Here is a 16219-nt window from a genome sequence, read left to right as displayed (position 1 = left end):
GATCGATTGTGGAAGCGTCCCCAGTGGTCTTTTAATTACAATTATGTCGTTTTTAGCCAAAATGGGAAAAAAAACTGTTTTGTTTTCTTTGACATTGTTTTTGCAGAGTGACAGAAGTAATTATTTAATTAGAAATTCCCTTTTGAGTTGTGGGCAGGACTGTTGGCAAGGAGTAAACCTTCCCCGACTTCATCATCTCTTTGTTTACACTGTCTCCTCTATCTTACAGCCCCTCAAAACCCTAAGCTAACATTAGCGGTGCAACAAAAATAGTGGGCAATATTGGAGCTGTCTAGCAATACTGCTTTGAGCAAGATGGCGGCTCAGATGAGAAAACTAAGACTTGCATGTTTTTATTCTAGTGCAAGTGGATGCATCAAAATGGATCGATGCAGGAAGCTTGTGTCCTGCTGCCAGTAGTTTGAACATAGCACCTACAACGTTTGTCAAATGGCATTTGTTTAATTCACCATGATATGGATAAACAAATACTCAGAAACTCAGTTTTAATGTTAATGTTATTTCTTTATGTATTCCATCATTAGAAAATTGGTATTAAAGACACCAAAGACCAAATTTCTTTGGAGTGGGTCTTTAAAGAGGCTTCTAATAATGGTGTGTTATTATTTGTCAATAATGATACTTGTAGGGACGCAAAATTGGGGAGGGGTGCAAGTGGGGGGGGGGGGGGGGGGTAAATCTTTTTTCTGGGTTTGCTGCTCCCAGCCCCTAAATGTGTTGCTTATCCGACAGCGAAATGCCAAAGACAACGTCTGGGCACAGTAAAAGCAACAACAGTATTAACTACGATTTCATAAGAATAGGGATGCTTCACTAAGTTCAGTCATTTTTTGTTTTTAATTTAATTGTAAATAAAATACTTTTAAAGACTTGTTTATTTTGCCAATCAGCAATACAATTAGAGCCACAGCCAGTCGGTGGGTCGTTCAACTTTTTATTTATGAACGTAGAAAACGGAAACTGAAGAAGTGGCATATTTTGTGTGTGGTTAATGTTAAAGGGCACATCTTTGTTTTTGCTATTTTTGTAGCACACGAAAGATAATTTTGAATAACCCTAAATTTACCTAAATAACCCTAAATTAAATTTTAATTAAATGTCAAGAAGTGGCCCCCCACCCCCTCTGCAGAGACCGAATGGTTCCTCCCATGGCAGCAGCGTCACGCCTGCGCAGCGGCGACTGCGATTCACTGAAGTCAGAGCGACGGGACCCGGAGACAAACCTAAGCTGGGACAATTCACGGAGCCTTATGCCGCCGGGATCCTCGACCGTAGGGAACATGTACACACCCACTGAGCACAGAATCCGTCTTTTTCTCCATTAATGAACGAAAAAGGATACCTCGGAATCCGATAACCGCTTTTAGTTTGTACTTCAGAGTTTGATGCATCCGAAGGGTTTTTTCTGAACTTAATGTTCCAAATGAGAATGATTTTTGCTAACACTGGAACCCCACCCAGAACTTCGTATCGCAAACAGGTAAATAAACATATTTGGACCCCAAAAACAGTAAAGTTAAGACGTCTGCTAAGCAGACTTTATTATGGAAGTCGAAGTTGTCGATAGCTGTCTCTGATCTGAAATAAGCTAAAAATAAAACATCGGTTTGGCCGTGTACGCTTGTGTTTTAAAAATGATGCTAATTTTGCTGAAAGATTATTGTACCAGGAGGAGAGTGCCTGCTCCTTCTTGGGATACTGTTCAGAACCAATCTGCTGGACACGATGCATCACTCCTGATCAACTAGTTCATTATGCCATAAAAACGCCTCTTCCCGATCATTGAAATAGCTTCTAAACTTCTCCCAGTCTAAAGATCCGCACTTCTACTTGTGTTATTATCCTGTGGCTTGAACTTCATGGGCGAGGCCTTTTACTGGAAACCCTGCGTGTGTTTCCGGAGACTTCGTGACGGGCCCTGCTGGTCTGGGGCTGCCTGATAAGCTGCCATCGTCTCCCCATCTCAATCTCTCATGGTCCTGCATCTGGGCTGTCAGGCGTTCCCACGAAGATAGAGGAAAGGAGCTTAGAACTCATGCATCCCACTTTTTTTTTGGGTGGGGTGGGGGGTAGACAGGTTTCTGATCGGATTGTTGTTCTGATTACTCCATTATCTTGTGTTTTGGAGTTCTAAAAAGGTGATAAATGCATTTTGTTTTTGCCACTAACTTGTTTGGAAATGGGGAAAAAGCAAACGCCTCCCATTTGCTTCACATTAAAGGCATGTGAGCTGGTTTAGAAGTCGGTCACAAGAGAAGCTCCTCGGGGATGATGTTAGATTGCTCAATCCTGTCATCACTGCATGCCTGGGATTCCATCAGTTTCCTTTCAGCCAGTGATTCTTCAGATGGAGGGAGCTCTTACGGATAATTAGGGTCTGATAGGGAGCCTGAAGGGGAAAAAGGTTTTAAAGACAACAAGCTTTTATTGTCTGCTTACTTCTTTGACCTTAGATGAAAGAGGTTGTTAGATTGGCAATTTAAGGACTTTTGGAGGGCGAGGCAACCCTGTAACTCCTCCAAACCTTTTGTGATAAAACAAGAAAGAAAGGTTGAGTTTAAGAAAAAATGTAACACTATTTATACCAGACAGTAGTTGTTATCTGCACTAATATTAGGAAGACTGATCCCTGTGGGGCTCTGTGATGAAATGGCAAACCATCCAGGGTGTAGCCCCCCTCTAACATTGGCTAGGACTGGCTCCAGCAACCCTATGTCCACAAAAGAGATTGGCAAATGGATGGATCCCCGTGGGATGAATGTGCTTGTTGTGGACATGTGATGGAAGTTGCTTAATCTAGTGTTGAGACTCATCACGCGGTGTCTTCCTGAGTGAATTTGTTCATGTTAGCTAAAACTGCTCTTCGTCTTGCATCCATCTGTCTTTCAGCTGCCTGCAGCTCCACTGTCCCAGCTCATGGCTCCGCCCAGCCCCAGCACCAACAGCAGCAGCACCGGAGGCTGGGACCAGCTAAGTAAAACAAACCTCTACATCCGAGGCTTGTCCCCTTCGACCACAGACCATGACCTGGTCAAGCTTTGTAAGCCGTGAGTACCGCACTTCCTTTCATTCTTACCCTCTATCTGAGCTGGGATTGATTTTTCTTTAGCAAACGACGTCTACCTGCAGCGGAGAGGCACGTATTGATGGAGTGTTGGGAATATTGGAGGGGAAAAAAAGGCAAATGCTTAAATCTTCAACCACAAAAAAAAAAGGTTTATGCTTGTGTAATTACATTTTGTGTACGTTAAAAAAAACTCTGCTGCTGTTGATGTCAAATGTCAGATGTCAAATTTGTTAGAGATTTTAAGAGTGAAGACAGAGGAAAAGATACAATTTACTCATCATGTTATTCCCAGTTGCATCATTGAGTTTGTATCCCTGCAATTGTTTTCATTTTTAATAGAGTAAATGTCTAAAAATAAAGTGGTCTGAGCAGCAGCATGTTGGGTTTTTATTACTAAAGATAGAATGTAAAACAATTAAAAGTCTTTAACTTTCTTAACTTTTTAGAAAAAAATCATCTTTTGCTATTGTTGTGGAGAAAGTTCTCGTATTTGTTGACTTTTAATGTATATTCATGATGCTTTTCTTTTAATGCATTACACAATTTCGGAGTCACACACATATTTCTATGCTACATTCTAGAAAATCAACCCGCTTGACTTTTTTCAGAGGTTGCAAACATTTTTAAATATGTTAAATGTATATGTATGTCATGCACTTATCCGAGTAAATACATTGCACTGACTGCAAGAGTGCTTCAATTGCCAACATGCCTTGAACTCACTACTTGGGATTAGAATTTAGAAGACAAAGAGGTCAACAGTTCTCACTCTTTAACCTCATTTAGTATCTACGGTGGCCCTAAGCATAAATATATTTCTTTTTTTTTTTTTACAATAAATCCAATTGTGTGATTCCTTTTAGTGAATATAGAATTCCTCCTTTTTAATCAACTCTTTCTAAAATGCCAGTTTTAAGTCTAATTTTAAATTTTTTATTCTTACTTTTTGAAGTTTTTTCTCATCCAGCTAATGCTTTAAAAATAAATAGTAGCTTTTATAACATTTTTATCTTATCATCCACAACTAACTAGGCTTATTAGCAACATTTGAAGTGGAAAGGAATACATTAAAAGTCTGACTTTTTATTTTTTATTTCTATCTTATCGAAAGTGCCCTAAATTCCCATCACAGAATCTGTTAGTAAAAAAAATCTTAACCATTGCATCATAAAAGATCGTTTTTAGGCCAATTAGAGTGGTTTGGTTTTTAGATAACACATGATAAAAGGTGTTGTTGGTGCAGCACAGGGACTTTACCAGGGCATTAAGTGACCTAGAGCCTTGTTTGACACAGCTTGACACAGTGGTTTGGTCTGGCTGCAGAATAGCGGCTGTTTAAGAGTAGTGTTTTGCACACATGGCGGAGTTTTCAGCACCGCGTCGAAACCACTTCCTGTTTCTCATAGTTTTGCAGTGATGTCATGGATTGTTGCTCAACCCTCTTTCTCTTTGTGTGTTTTAGAACCGGCTGTTCCTGAAACATAGCACTATTAATACCCTCTACTTCTCCTTTAGGTATGGCAAAATCATTTCAACGAAAGCCATTCTTGACAAGACTACAAACAAGTGTAAAGGTGAACGTCTGTTTCTCTTCCATTCAGTGTTTTTTATGGCTTCCAGTGAAACGGAGAAGTCAGGAAATCGAAAGCCAGGCTGTTGAATGTTAACTATTTTAAGCCACAGACCTTGTGTCATTGTTGTCCATGCTTCCTGGGTTGGATGACCAATTCTTCCTCTTCCTGTTGAGCACCATGACTAGTTTAATTGTAGTAGGCTGTCCACCTGACTAAAAATGGACTTCCAGATTGTGTGCAGTTGCAGTGGCATTAAAAGACCTCTCCTCAGGATGACCGAAGCCTCACCCAATCAAAGGGTTTCTAATACACGACTGTCTATAGAGCTCTCAAACGATCATCTAATGATGTTCTTGGATACTGGTTTTAGCCAAAAGAGGTCTTGAAAAAATGGAAAACCAGCTTCAATACTTTTATTTCAGCAGTGTAGCTGCAAGAGTCCGTGTTCTATTACGAGAGCTAGTTTGTCATTCACCAATGGAAATAGTCTAAGTTTCGTTTCAAAGTCAGACCATGTCACACTTTCATAAATTGAAAAATACCAATGACAAACAAAGTTTTTTTTACAATGTAGACCTATTTAGAGCTTTTTTTTACCCAAAGAATGTATACAAGTGAGCTTGTGGTGCGGTGGCATCAAGAGGACCTTGAAGTCATTAAGTTGACCACAAATTCCTCAGTGTTTTATTACCACACATGAGCCTATCTGCCCAGCTGTGAAAGTTTGGTCAAACTCGTATCACAATACGAGGATGTCGGTGGGCAAACTAGCAAATCTACATCCCAGATTTAAAAAGACAGTTTGGGTCAGACAAAGACTCTGAAAGTTCAACTTGTTTTGTACCCACCGGGAAAAAAAGAGCTGACGGGAGCCTCTAGCATCTGTATACTCAGCTCTTTTTTGTCTATGTGGTCACATGACGCTCAGCCACAAACTCACACAATCAAAGCACACTTATGTTTGTGTATTGGACAAATTTAGTGCTTATCTCACCATTTGAATCAACCAATCAGCTCTGTTCCTTTACTTTTCATACCTTTCCGGGAGCTCATTCATTTTCTACAAAAATATATAATAACATTATGTCATATTTTTGGTTTTTGTTAACCCTTGAGCAGTAGTCCCAAGCAGATGAAACATACTGTAACTGCATGTTTTGCAGGTGAAACATACACCTAACTATACTGTCTCCTCAGGATATGGCTTTGTGGACTTTGACAGTCCTGCCGCCGCTCAGAAGGCCGTGGCTGCCCTGAAGACAAGTGGTATCCAAGCTCAGATGGCAAAGGCAAGGATTCACGACTGACTAATCCTGGTATCAAATACATATAAGTCACCCAGCAGCACTGCTTTGCTCCCATCTGGCCGGACAGGAAACTTAACCCTAAGCCTTGTAGCATTAAATAACAGAACAGGAATGCCGGCCAGCAGGGTGTATGCTCCACAACAATTGGTCTGTTGTGACGGATCTGTGCCTCCGTGGCTGAATCATGAAGGAAGCATGTGCTCTGCGAGGATGTGCATGAACTGTGTCTAAAAAAATTGCTTTCAGGTGTTTTCTCTGTACCTGATTGTCTGAACTTAAATCCTATATCAGTTTCTTGTGAGAGATGCTTCTACGATTACATGTCAAGGAGTTACTAGACACAGCTTATTAAGTACAGACCAAAGGGATATAGTAGTTATTAGTGAACACATCGTCAGGGTATTCTGTAACAGAAGCTATAAGGTGCTGTCATTTATGAAATTAAAGATTCCAAAAGATGGAACAATCTGCCATTTATGACACCACAAGACCCTTTGAGAAAATCCAGATCAGAGAGTACGGGTTATTGAGGTTTGCACAAACAATGCAACTGCTGTACAGAGAGAAGCACGTTTGGTTTTAAACAAACCTTGGGTGTGGTTATTATCAAAGCTTCAGGAACTTTACATCTTCATAGACATAAACCAGAATTGTAAGATGCCTCCACAGGAGAGTCATACTGAACGTTCTTCTTTCAGACTTTAGATTTTAGGGAGCCAAGATTACGCCTAAAAAATACAAAGCCTTTTTAGTTTTATAATAGAAATTTTGACCTTTAATATAGATTTGTAAATGTTCATAAGACTAATTCACTTAGCTGACAGCTCAGAGTGAAGTCAAAGTACGGTTCAACACAATAATGGCATCTTTGAAGTGTAGAGACCGGTGATGGTACCTCTAACCCTCTACCTCTAACTCCCATAGATGGCAGCACTAGTTATCCAATATGTCAGTGCCGCTGTTTAATTCAAGAAGGGCCCAAGTCCAGAGACTTAAGTTTGCTAGTCCTCTGAAATTATAAAATTTTATAGCATTCATAAGCTATGAACTGGTGCTAAATCTCGGTAAAGTATTAACCATTTGGTGTAGCCTCCCTTTAAGCTATGCAATTAAAATCATTTCCTGGAAAAAACAAACCTATTGGACTTGGGCCCCTTTTGAACGAACCGATTCAATTATATGTTGTAGAGGAATAATTAAATACAAATTGGCAATTACTAGTACACTTCTTGGAAATAAAAAGTCCAGACATTTGTGGTTTCATTTCTGGATGGATTTCAAATATGTGATATCTCATTGGGTATGGTGGCGCAGTACCGGTAGTTTCCCATTTCATGCCATGTGAAGTTTCCGTGACATGCTCTGCTGCTAGTATTTTACTGTCTTATCATTTTATATTCTAATAACAGCACTATGTTCTTTTTATGCCTTTCAAAAGCTCATTTGGACTGTTAAATGGTATATGGCGTATACTTGTATAGCGCTTTTCTACTGCCCTAAATAATTATTTAATTCTTAAGCGGAGGGAAGTGACTAACGGAGAGCTATGAAAAATTAGTGTCTTTGAATTCTGATGTTACTCCCGCTTGATGATATTAGTCGCCGGTCATCCACGTCTGCGCGGAGCTGCTAGTGCTCGGAAGTACACAACATCAATTATATAACTTTATAGTGGTCATGCTAAAACAAAAAGTTATTACTTACATTTAAATATAAACTTTTGTGCATCAGAGCACCATCACGTGAAGAAAAGCCCTTCTCCTCCATGGTACACAGCGCGACGGTTAACACCCTCGCGGTGGAGGGCTCGGCATCCCTCCGCCGTGACAGTTAGCCCTTAAAAAACTATTTGGGACAACCCTACTCCTCCAAATGCTCCTGCAATTGGAGAGGTAAGGAGAAGCCATAGGGGTAGGGGAAGAATTCGTATTCGGCCTCAATGTCTTATCTCTAGTCTGTGAAACACCAAAGGAGCTTCCAGGATTGACCTGTGGTTTTACTGATGCTGTTAAAAGTGAGCAGAAAATCAGATCGGGGGAGCTCCTGCTGCTGCAGCTCCTTGAGAAAGTTCTCTTACGACTGTGAAAGTGATTAACTCCTGGAAACCCGAAAATAAAGACATGCAACCCAAATCCTGTAGAAGTAGATGACATTTGTGTCTCAATGCATCCTAAGCATGTCTTTTCTTGGTGTGAACATAATAATTCCTGTTGTATTTTGTGTATTTTTCCTAACAATTATTAAGCAAAACCTTGGGTTTACCAGCAATACATATATGCCTTTTCTGTCACACAGCAACAAGAACAAGATCCAACCAATTTATACATCTCCAACCTACCTCTGTCCATGGATGAGCAAGAGCTGGAGAACATGTTGAAACGATTCGGCCAAGTTGTTTCCACACGCGTCCTGAGGGACTCCAGTGGAGTCAGCAGAGGAGTGGGCTTTGCCAGGTGAAAACCCTTCTTTGTTAGCTTTTTATTACACATGGATTCAAGAAACATTGATTTACAAAGGAGTTGAATGTAATGTATCTGCGCCCGTTTTTTGGCCAAAATAAACATTTTAACATCATTAAACAGGAAGAGAAACCCAGCCAAGAAAAGAGAGAAGTAATAGTGTTGATTTCATAACCCATAAGAACCTTAAACTGCAAAACAATTGGGAAGAAAGTCAGCACCATCTAGTTACCTTGATATTCTAAGATGTGTTGCAGTTGTGAAGTGAGAAGTCTTCCTTTAAAAAAGGTTTTCTAGGGGTTATTAAAGAAACTCACATTTTTAAAAAGAAAAACATCACTTGTGGGTTTAAATTATCCCGATTCTCGATGTGTTAAATTCAGATTTTATGATAAACAATGACTACAAATATAGAATTTAGAATCTGCTATTGACTTGGAAAATGTTAAGGTAAACCGTTTTTTTCCCATAGTTTCAACTATAGTAAAATTAATATTTGGAAAAATTGTCCACCATATAGTGATTGTTAATAAAATGAAGGATATAAGAATGATCAGTAGCAGACAAAAAAATTGTGTAAGAAAAAGCCACTACGTTATGTGTTTAGGCTCCTTGCTCCGCTCCATTCTGATGCATCCACAAAAAGATCTTTGTACGTCTTTGTTTTCCTCATCTAAGCTGGCATCTGGCTCAAAACTGTACGCCTGGATGGCGCCAATATTGCTCGCCACTTTTGCCGCACTGGAAATGTCAGGTTGGTGTTTTGAGGGCCCATAAGCTGGCAGGAGAGCACATAAACAGAGAGCTCTCAGTAACGGGGAGGTTGCTCTGCGTCAACAGTCCCGCCCACAACTCCGAAGTGAATTTGTACTGAACTACTGCCCCTCTGCAGAAACTATGTCCTAGAGAACGACACAGGCTTTTTGATTTAGGCGAAAAGCAGTATAATCATGATTAAAAGACCACTGGCAACACTTTACGACAAATTAAAAGATGATCAGAATGGGACTTTAACAAACATTAGATATTAATCTAAACCTAAACCTACCCACCCCTAAAAAAATAATATTGATACCAGGAAGCTAAACTGCAAGCTCACATGACATTACACATGCAGTCAGGCTCACTTGCTTTCAGCAACTTAAGAAACACAATTCTTGTATCTCTTGCATGCAAACTGGCTGTAAAGCCTCACAGATGGCTCCCTCCAGTATTTGACATGGAGCAGCTTTAACCTGCTTTTCGTAAACTATGGGTGTGCCTCTGCATAGTCAAAGCAGGGATTGCCACCCTGATGTTGCCCAAGATATGTATGAGAATACCGCAAAACGGACATATTTTCTTTTTTTAATCAACAGTAGGAATCAGCATTTTTAGTTTAACACAAGACAAATATTCTGTTATCTGTTTTTTGATCTTATTTGTTACCTTCAAACTTCACCCCAAAACCATAATTGTTTTTGTTGATATCCATGCAGACATCTTTGTATGTATAAAAATGCTTAAGTATTTCTTTTATACTGGTGAGTTGCTGGTTGGACTACCTGTTGGACTTGTAAAACCTGATATGTGACGGACATAGCCTTCATCCCCACAGCAGACTTGAATGGCAGAAAATTGCCATGCAATTAAGAAGATATGCACACCGTTTTGCAGATGATAAGAATCTTTTTCTCTACAACGCCACCACTTCCTCCAAGATGTAAAGGAAGTAGGTTTAGGAAAGCACCTGCTTTTGCGCCCGTGTCACTGAAGTTATCACTGACTGTCTCCTATCTGCAGGATGGAGTCGACAGAAAAATGCGAGGCCGTCATTTCTCACTTTAATGGAAAGTTCATCAAAACACCTGCAGGGGTTTCAGGTAAGCCTCAAATGAGGACATCTTTTTGTTTTTTTAGTGCAAGCTGCAGAGAGGAACAAATAATTATTATGAAATAAAATAAGATGTTAACTCAATTTTTTTTCCACCATGATCTCACTATCGTGGGTTGGGTTAAGAAGTGGCTCCATAGATGAGACAATAAAGGGCTGGGAGGAAAAGTCATCCAGCAGGAGTCAGTGAGTCCGCTGCACTTGCTCTTTCTGCAGTCAGCACAAAGTGGCACAGCATCAAGAAAAGGAGGGAGAGCAGCTCTGCGTGACCTCTGCTTCTTCTCTAAGCTTTATAATTGGATTATTAGACTGAAATAGGCTTTGCTGGCCTTGCCTCTTTTAAGAAGGGGTGGAGATTACGGCTCTACAGCTGCCAAATTAGGTGTGTCTGTTCCCAGGCTGCTTAATAGATGTGTGTTAGTCAGTTTTGTGGTTTAAGCCACTGGAGCGACAGATGTGGTCCTTTGCAAGTGTGTGATGGTACCGAGTATCTTAAAGGCAAGCATTTCCGTTTACGTCATCTCTTTTTGACATTTTTTATTTTTTTCCTGTCTTCGCAGCGCCGTCTGAACCGCTGCTGTGCAAGTTTGCTGATGGAGGACAGAAAAAAAGACAGAATCCAAATAAATTTGGTCAAAATGGTCGCGCCTGGGCTAGAGACAGCGACTGCAGACTAGTAAGCAATGCACACACTGCAAACAGAGGCAGCCTAACAGGAAAAGGACACTAACCTGAAGTAGAAAATCAATTGAAAGTTGTCAAATTGTTATGTGGCAAGTCATTTTTACTTAACAAGAAATCTTATAATAAAAATCAAGAAACAAGGAGTCAAAGGGGGAAAAAAAGCTAACTGTTGAATTTTATACAGACCAATCATTTAGCTACTTCTGAGCAAATAGTTTGTATTTTATGAGATTTTATGTACCTAATTGCGCTTTGCTTTGATTAAAGTGACCAAAAACTAGTGGAATAGACTCGTTTTAGAACAGAATGTGAACAAAATTTACGATCTTAGCACTAGTTGGCCCACCTTAATTAGAATCTAAAACTGGCAATTATTCTTAGTACATAAACCTACATTTTTGTTTTCAACACAATAACAGTGATTTTGTCAGTCTAGCTTGATGACAATAATTGAATTTTAAAATGTTTAATTATTAAAACAACATCCTTAAAATTAAACCAAAATTTACAGTGCTTCTTATTACATTTATGAATAAATAAAATGTCAGCACCTGAAAATGTGAAAAAAATAAAATGGCATTAGCTTTTCTTAAATTGAGCAATTTGAGTTTTTTATTCTTAATTCAAAATGTTCTATTCTCTCGAGCATGGAGCAAAAGAATTATTTCCTTACTTCTAGGTCGTAGCTTCTAATGAGACAAAACTGTGCTGATTTTGAGAAAAGCTTGGAAAGGTGTGATGCACAGAGACGTTAAAACAACTTAAAACCCAGTAAAATATCTTGAATGTCTAAAAACAAAGTTTGAAATCTTTCCAAGTATCAAATAGTTTGCTGTGCAGTTAGGAACAACAGAACCTGAGCTGCATGTTCATGTCACCCATTGTAAGCTTCGCAAAGCAGATTATATGTTATTTTGATCAATTGTTTTACTGATCTTGAGGAGTTTCTGTTATGTCGCCTTCATAAAAGCAAAATTCTTGAGGCCAAAGTGAAATATGATAAAGTGAGTTTATGAAAATCAGATACCATGTCGGACATTTTTCAGTCTTTGTTAAATGTAAAATAGCGAAAGAAAACTTTTTTTTTTTTAAATGTGAAAACAAACTCAGACCTAAGCTGCTTCATTATTAGTTATTTTATGTGCACTTTAACTTTTTAAAAACAAGCCAAGTTTTCTAATAATATTTTTCAGGTATTGTGTTTTGCACACAAATGTAATACAAAATGTCACGTTTCTACACGTTTATGCTCCATCGACTGCAAAAACGGAATCTTGAGAACGTATAAAGAGCCTCATTTCAAGAGAAAATATCTTACTTTCTATTTGAAGCAAAATAATCTTATTAAGAAGGTTTTTCAATGGCAAAATTATCTTAGGTTGAGAAAACATGTCTAGAATGACTGGAATTTTTTCTTAAGTCAAAATTCCCCATTGGCAGATTTTTTTTGCTGATTTAAAGAAAATCAGCCCATGGGGTAAACCTTTTCAACTTCTTTTTTACGGGCCTGTTTTTGCAGTGGAGACATTTCATGTCATGTTTGGGTTGAGAGGTTTATTTTCTTCAGCTGAGTGGCTCACCTTGTGACTTCTTCTCTGCCAGGCTGGAATGACGCTCACATACGACCCCAGCGCCGCTGCTATGCAGAACGGGTAAACGGCGTGCAAGCGTGTGGTTGTGCTCTTTGTTCCTCTTGTGTGTGACACTTGTCATAGTGTGAATACACCCATTTTTTTTCTGTTTTTCACAGATTCTTTCCAGCACCCTACAGTATTTCCAGCAGGATGATTGCTCAGGCGTCCATGTCTCCCTACATGTCTCCTCTTTCAGCGTATCAGGTTTGCACGGATATCATTTTGGTTTAAAGGCTCATTATCTGAGCTGCAGAAGTTGTTTTGGAATTTTAGAAAATGTGGGTTAAATAGGACGCAGAACACCATCCTGGATTGTGTTGTGCTCAGTCGTAGGTGATGACTGGAGTTGGCATTAACTCTGTTATGTGTGTTTGTTGGTGTTTCAGGTGCAGAGTTCCTCCTGGGTGCCTCATCAAGCCTATATCATGCAGCACCCAGTAAGACAGCTCTCTGTAATCCTTCTAAAGCATCTCCCCTGTCATTTTAATGCAATTAATGGAAGACTTAGTTTCACATACAATGACACTAACATTCTGCAAGTACTTGAGTTAAGAAGTGAAAAAAACTAATGATTTTATAGAATCTGGTTAAAGAAAATCTAGAATAGTTTGTTTTTAAACTTAAAATTGTTGTTTTTGATCTACTCTCATTCAATTTGCATTTAAATCTCAAAAATTATATTATTTTTTTATAATATCCTATTCTATTCTATTGCTAAACATTATTTTTCTCCCTAGGAGATCAACATTTTTAAAATAATTTTTGTGTGAGAAGAAGCTTCTTTCAATACGTTCACCATGTTCTCTCTGATCAGGGTGCAGTAATATCGCCATCTATAGATCCGTCTGTGCAACTGCAGCAAACTTCCATCATGGCCCCCCTCTCTCAGCAGATGAGCCACTTGTCACTGGCCGGACCAGGATCGGTAAGGGACTAGAAATCATCTGGCACGCCATTTACTTCGAAATTAGGACTTTACTATTACACTTGTGTAATCTGTTTGTGCTCTTTTGCCACTTCTCTAGCAGTTTATGGCTGCAACCACACCTGTGCAGGGAGCGTATATCCCACAGTACACACACATGCAGACGGCAGCTGTTTCTCTAGAGGTAAATGTGACCTGACGTGTAAAACCATGTCATAATTTAAATATTTGTTTCAAATAATGCAAATAATCTTCTATCTCCTCTAGGAAAGTATCGGACAGTCACAAGTGGATTCCTCTAGTAATCATTCCTCTTACTCCTACCAACAAACCAAATAGGGCTGAGATTACTTTGAACACTTGAACAATTGCAAGAAAAGTTCTTATCTACAAATCCAGCGGACACAAAAGACCATTTTCTAGGATTGGAAAACATTTGAGGAGGACTTTTTATTTTTGCTCTCATTTTCAAATGATCCAAAATTCATCAAATGAATCATATTCTATTTAAAGAAGTTTTATTTTCATACTAGAAAAATGTTTATTTTTACTAGGGGTTGCCAAAAAAAATTTAAAAAAAGCTAAAAAAAAAAAATCATGTTTCTAGTTGTAAAAAGTGCATGCTGTTAAAAAAAATCTTTTGTTATTTTTTTTTTTCCAAAATGTTGCATTTGCTGTGTTAATGCTTTTATGGTGAAATGTCTTAATTTCTGGTATGAGATTACTTTTTAAAGAACATCAGTATGATTGTGAGATTTGCCTTAATCGTTTCAGTCCAAAAATTGTGCAGAGCAGAGAAGCATAGAGCAGAAAAGGTTCGGAGAGATCAGTAATAGACAAATTCAAACGTTTTTTTAGTTCAAACAGTCAAACAATTGACTCCATATTACAATTTTACAAGTTAAACACATATATTTTTTAATTCCCTGAAATGTTTGGATGTTGAGTGGTCCTGCAACAGACTGGCGACCTGTGCAGGGTGTACCCCGCCTTCCCCCAACAGAAGCTGGGATAGGCTCCAGCAACCCTGTGACTCTGCAACACAGCTTTTCTTAAAAGATTTTTAAAAATTGGCACCATAGAGTTGTTAAAATACATTTAGTGGGACTGGAATGGAGGACAGGTTTTCGTTTGCTGGTTAAACTTGTTTTTTGAGTGAAATTCTTTTTCATTTTGATGTTTTCCCCCTTTATCGGAACAACATCCTGAGCAAAGAACCACCGCAAACTGAAAAAATGAAAAGCACGACAAACTCTGGACAACCTAAGGAGTTCAAATTAGATGTATGTGTGTTGCACCTTAACCTTTTGTTCGGCACTTTTGATTGTAAGATAGTTTTGTGCTGATTGTAATATGATGTTGTGCTTTTGAGAACACAACATTATGTTTTGTGACTCTGCAAACTTAAATTACTTCGAACCGCTTGCCTTTTTTTTTGTACATTTAGAGGTTTTTTTTTTAATGTATCATAGTATGTATATAGACAATCATGAGGAAGGCCCTAATGAGTGTTACACAACTCTACTGAAAAACTCTCAGATGAAATAAAACCAAATAGAAAGGTAACCCTTGTGCTATCCTAGGCACTTTACCATTGGGAGTTGGGTCATCTGGACCCACTAGACAGTGCTCTGAACCTTTTTTCTTTAATGATTTGTGATCTTCACTGGTGTCCATGGATTACATGAAATCTTTCCACCTTCATCCACCTTTGTCATGGTAGGGAGAGCACGTCAATGTAAGGGTGGGGTCATCTAAGATAGCACAAGGGTTAAGGAATTAGTGGTTTTATATGGCGAGGCTTTAGAGGACAGGAGCGATGAATTAAAGCAAACATTCTGACTTTAGTGCCCTCCTGCAAGCCTGTGGTTGGACTGGGTTTTTAGTCAGCTGACCAGTTATCTACCTCAGTTTTTTTGTCCTCTATATTTAGGTCGGGTTAGCAGGTCCAGCCCGCCCCTCCAGACCAAACGCCGCACTCAGGAGCCGGCAACACACTTCTGTTATCTTAAACGTTCGAAATACTGTTTTATTTCTCTCCAACTTGTTTTATATGACGTGTAAGTTACAGTCCTAAGGAGGAGATGGCAACGAGAATGTTTTCCACGTGTTTCCTCGCCTGCTCTTCTAAGAGCAGCATAGTCTGGATGCTGATGTTCAGCATTTCAGAGAAGCTCTCTCTGTGAAGCTTTGAATCGTCAATGAAAATGCTCATTGATTTTGTCTTGGTTCAAGAAAACAGCTGCAGCTTTTTCTTCTACATTTTGCTGGAATGAGTGATAGACGTAAAGGGCTGCTGGAATTATACTTGAGATTTCTGTGTAACCACTGAGGCTGACAAACTTTGTCTTTGTGAGGTTTATGCTGCTACTAGTGTCTGAACCAAGTGCCACAGTGTCTCAGTTTTGGATTGAAAAGGTGCACAAGTGTAAAGCAACCACCATATTGAATAGTCATTAAGTTAATTGAGAAAGAATTTTAACTTATGAAGATTTTTGTAAAGACGGCTTGAGAAATGAGGCTTTCATTGAGCTATGTGAAAGTTTGTGTACAGAGTTATGTACAAAGCAAAGAATTTCTCCTCTGTTTGTTCAAAAAAAAATGTTTCCCTGGATTGTTGCATGATTCTGTGCATTTCTTTTCTTTTTTTCAATAAAATCAAATAGGTGCTTTAA

The 16219-nt window shown here is 38.9% G+C and overlaps 1 protein-coding gene across 4 annotated transcripts; it reads left to right on the top strand.

Moving 5' to 3' along the window:
• The first annotated feature begins 1142 nt into the window (after nucleotides 1–1142).
• Nucleotides 1143–16219, top strand: rbms1b (RNA binding motif, single stranded interacting protein 1b). Of its 4 annotated transcripts, none has more exons than XM_078939612.1 (13): nucleotides 1143–1292; nucleotides 2911–3068; nucleotides 4604–4662; nucleotides 5860–5951; nucleotides 8265–8422; nucleotides 10211–10290; nucleotides 10862–10977; nucleotides 12588–12637; nucleotides 12736–12823; nucleotides 13006–13056; nucleotides 13434–13544; nucleotides 13648–13728; nucleotides 13812–16219. In XM_078939612.1, exons 1-13 carry the CDS (start codon nucleotides 1158–1160, stop codon nucleotides 13881–13883), a joined length of 1251 nt encoding a protein of 416 aa, XP_078795738.1. In that variant the 5' UTR covers nucleotides 1143–1157; the 3' UTR covers nucleotides 13884–16219. The 4 variants fall into 4 exon arrangements, with proteins under 4 accessions (XP_078795738.1, XP_078795737.1, XP_023806247.1 ...); XM_078939611.1 differs by having other exon boundaries at nucleotides 13645–13728; XM_023950479.2 differs by having other exon boundaries at nucleotides 1145–1501.

This window comes from Oryzias latipes, chromosome 21 (assembly GCF_053564925.1).
Source record: "Oryzias latipes strain Hd-rR chromosome 21, Olatipes_Hd-rR_3.1".
NCBI lineage: Eukaryota > Metazoa > Chordata > Actinopteri > Beloniformes > Adrianichthyidae > Oryzias > Oryzias latipes.
Note: the sequence above shows the minus strand (reverse complement) of the source record. Positions and strands in the feature narration are given on the sequence as shown.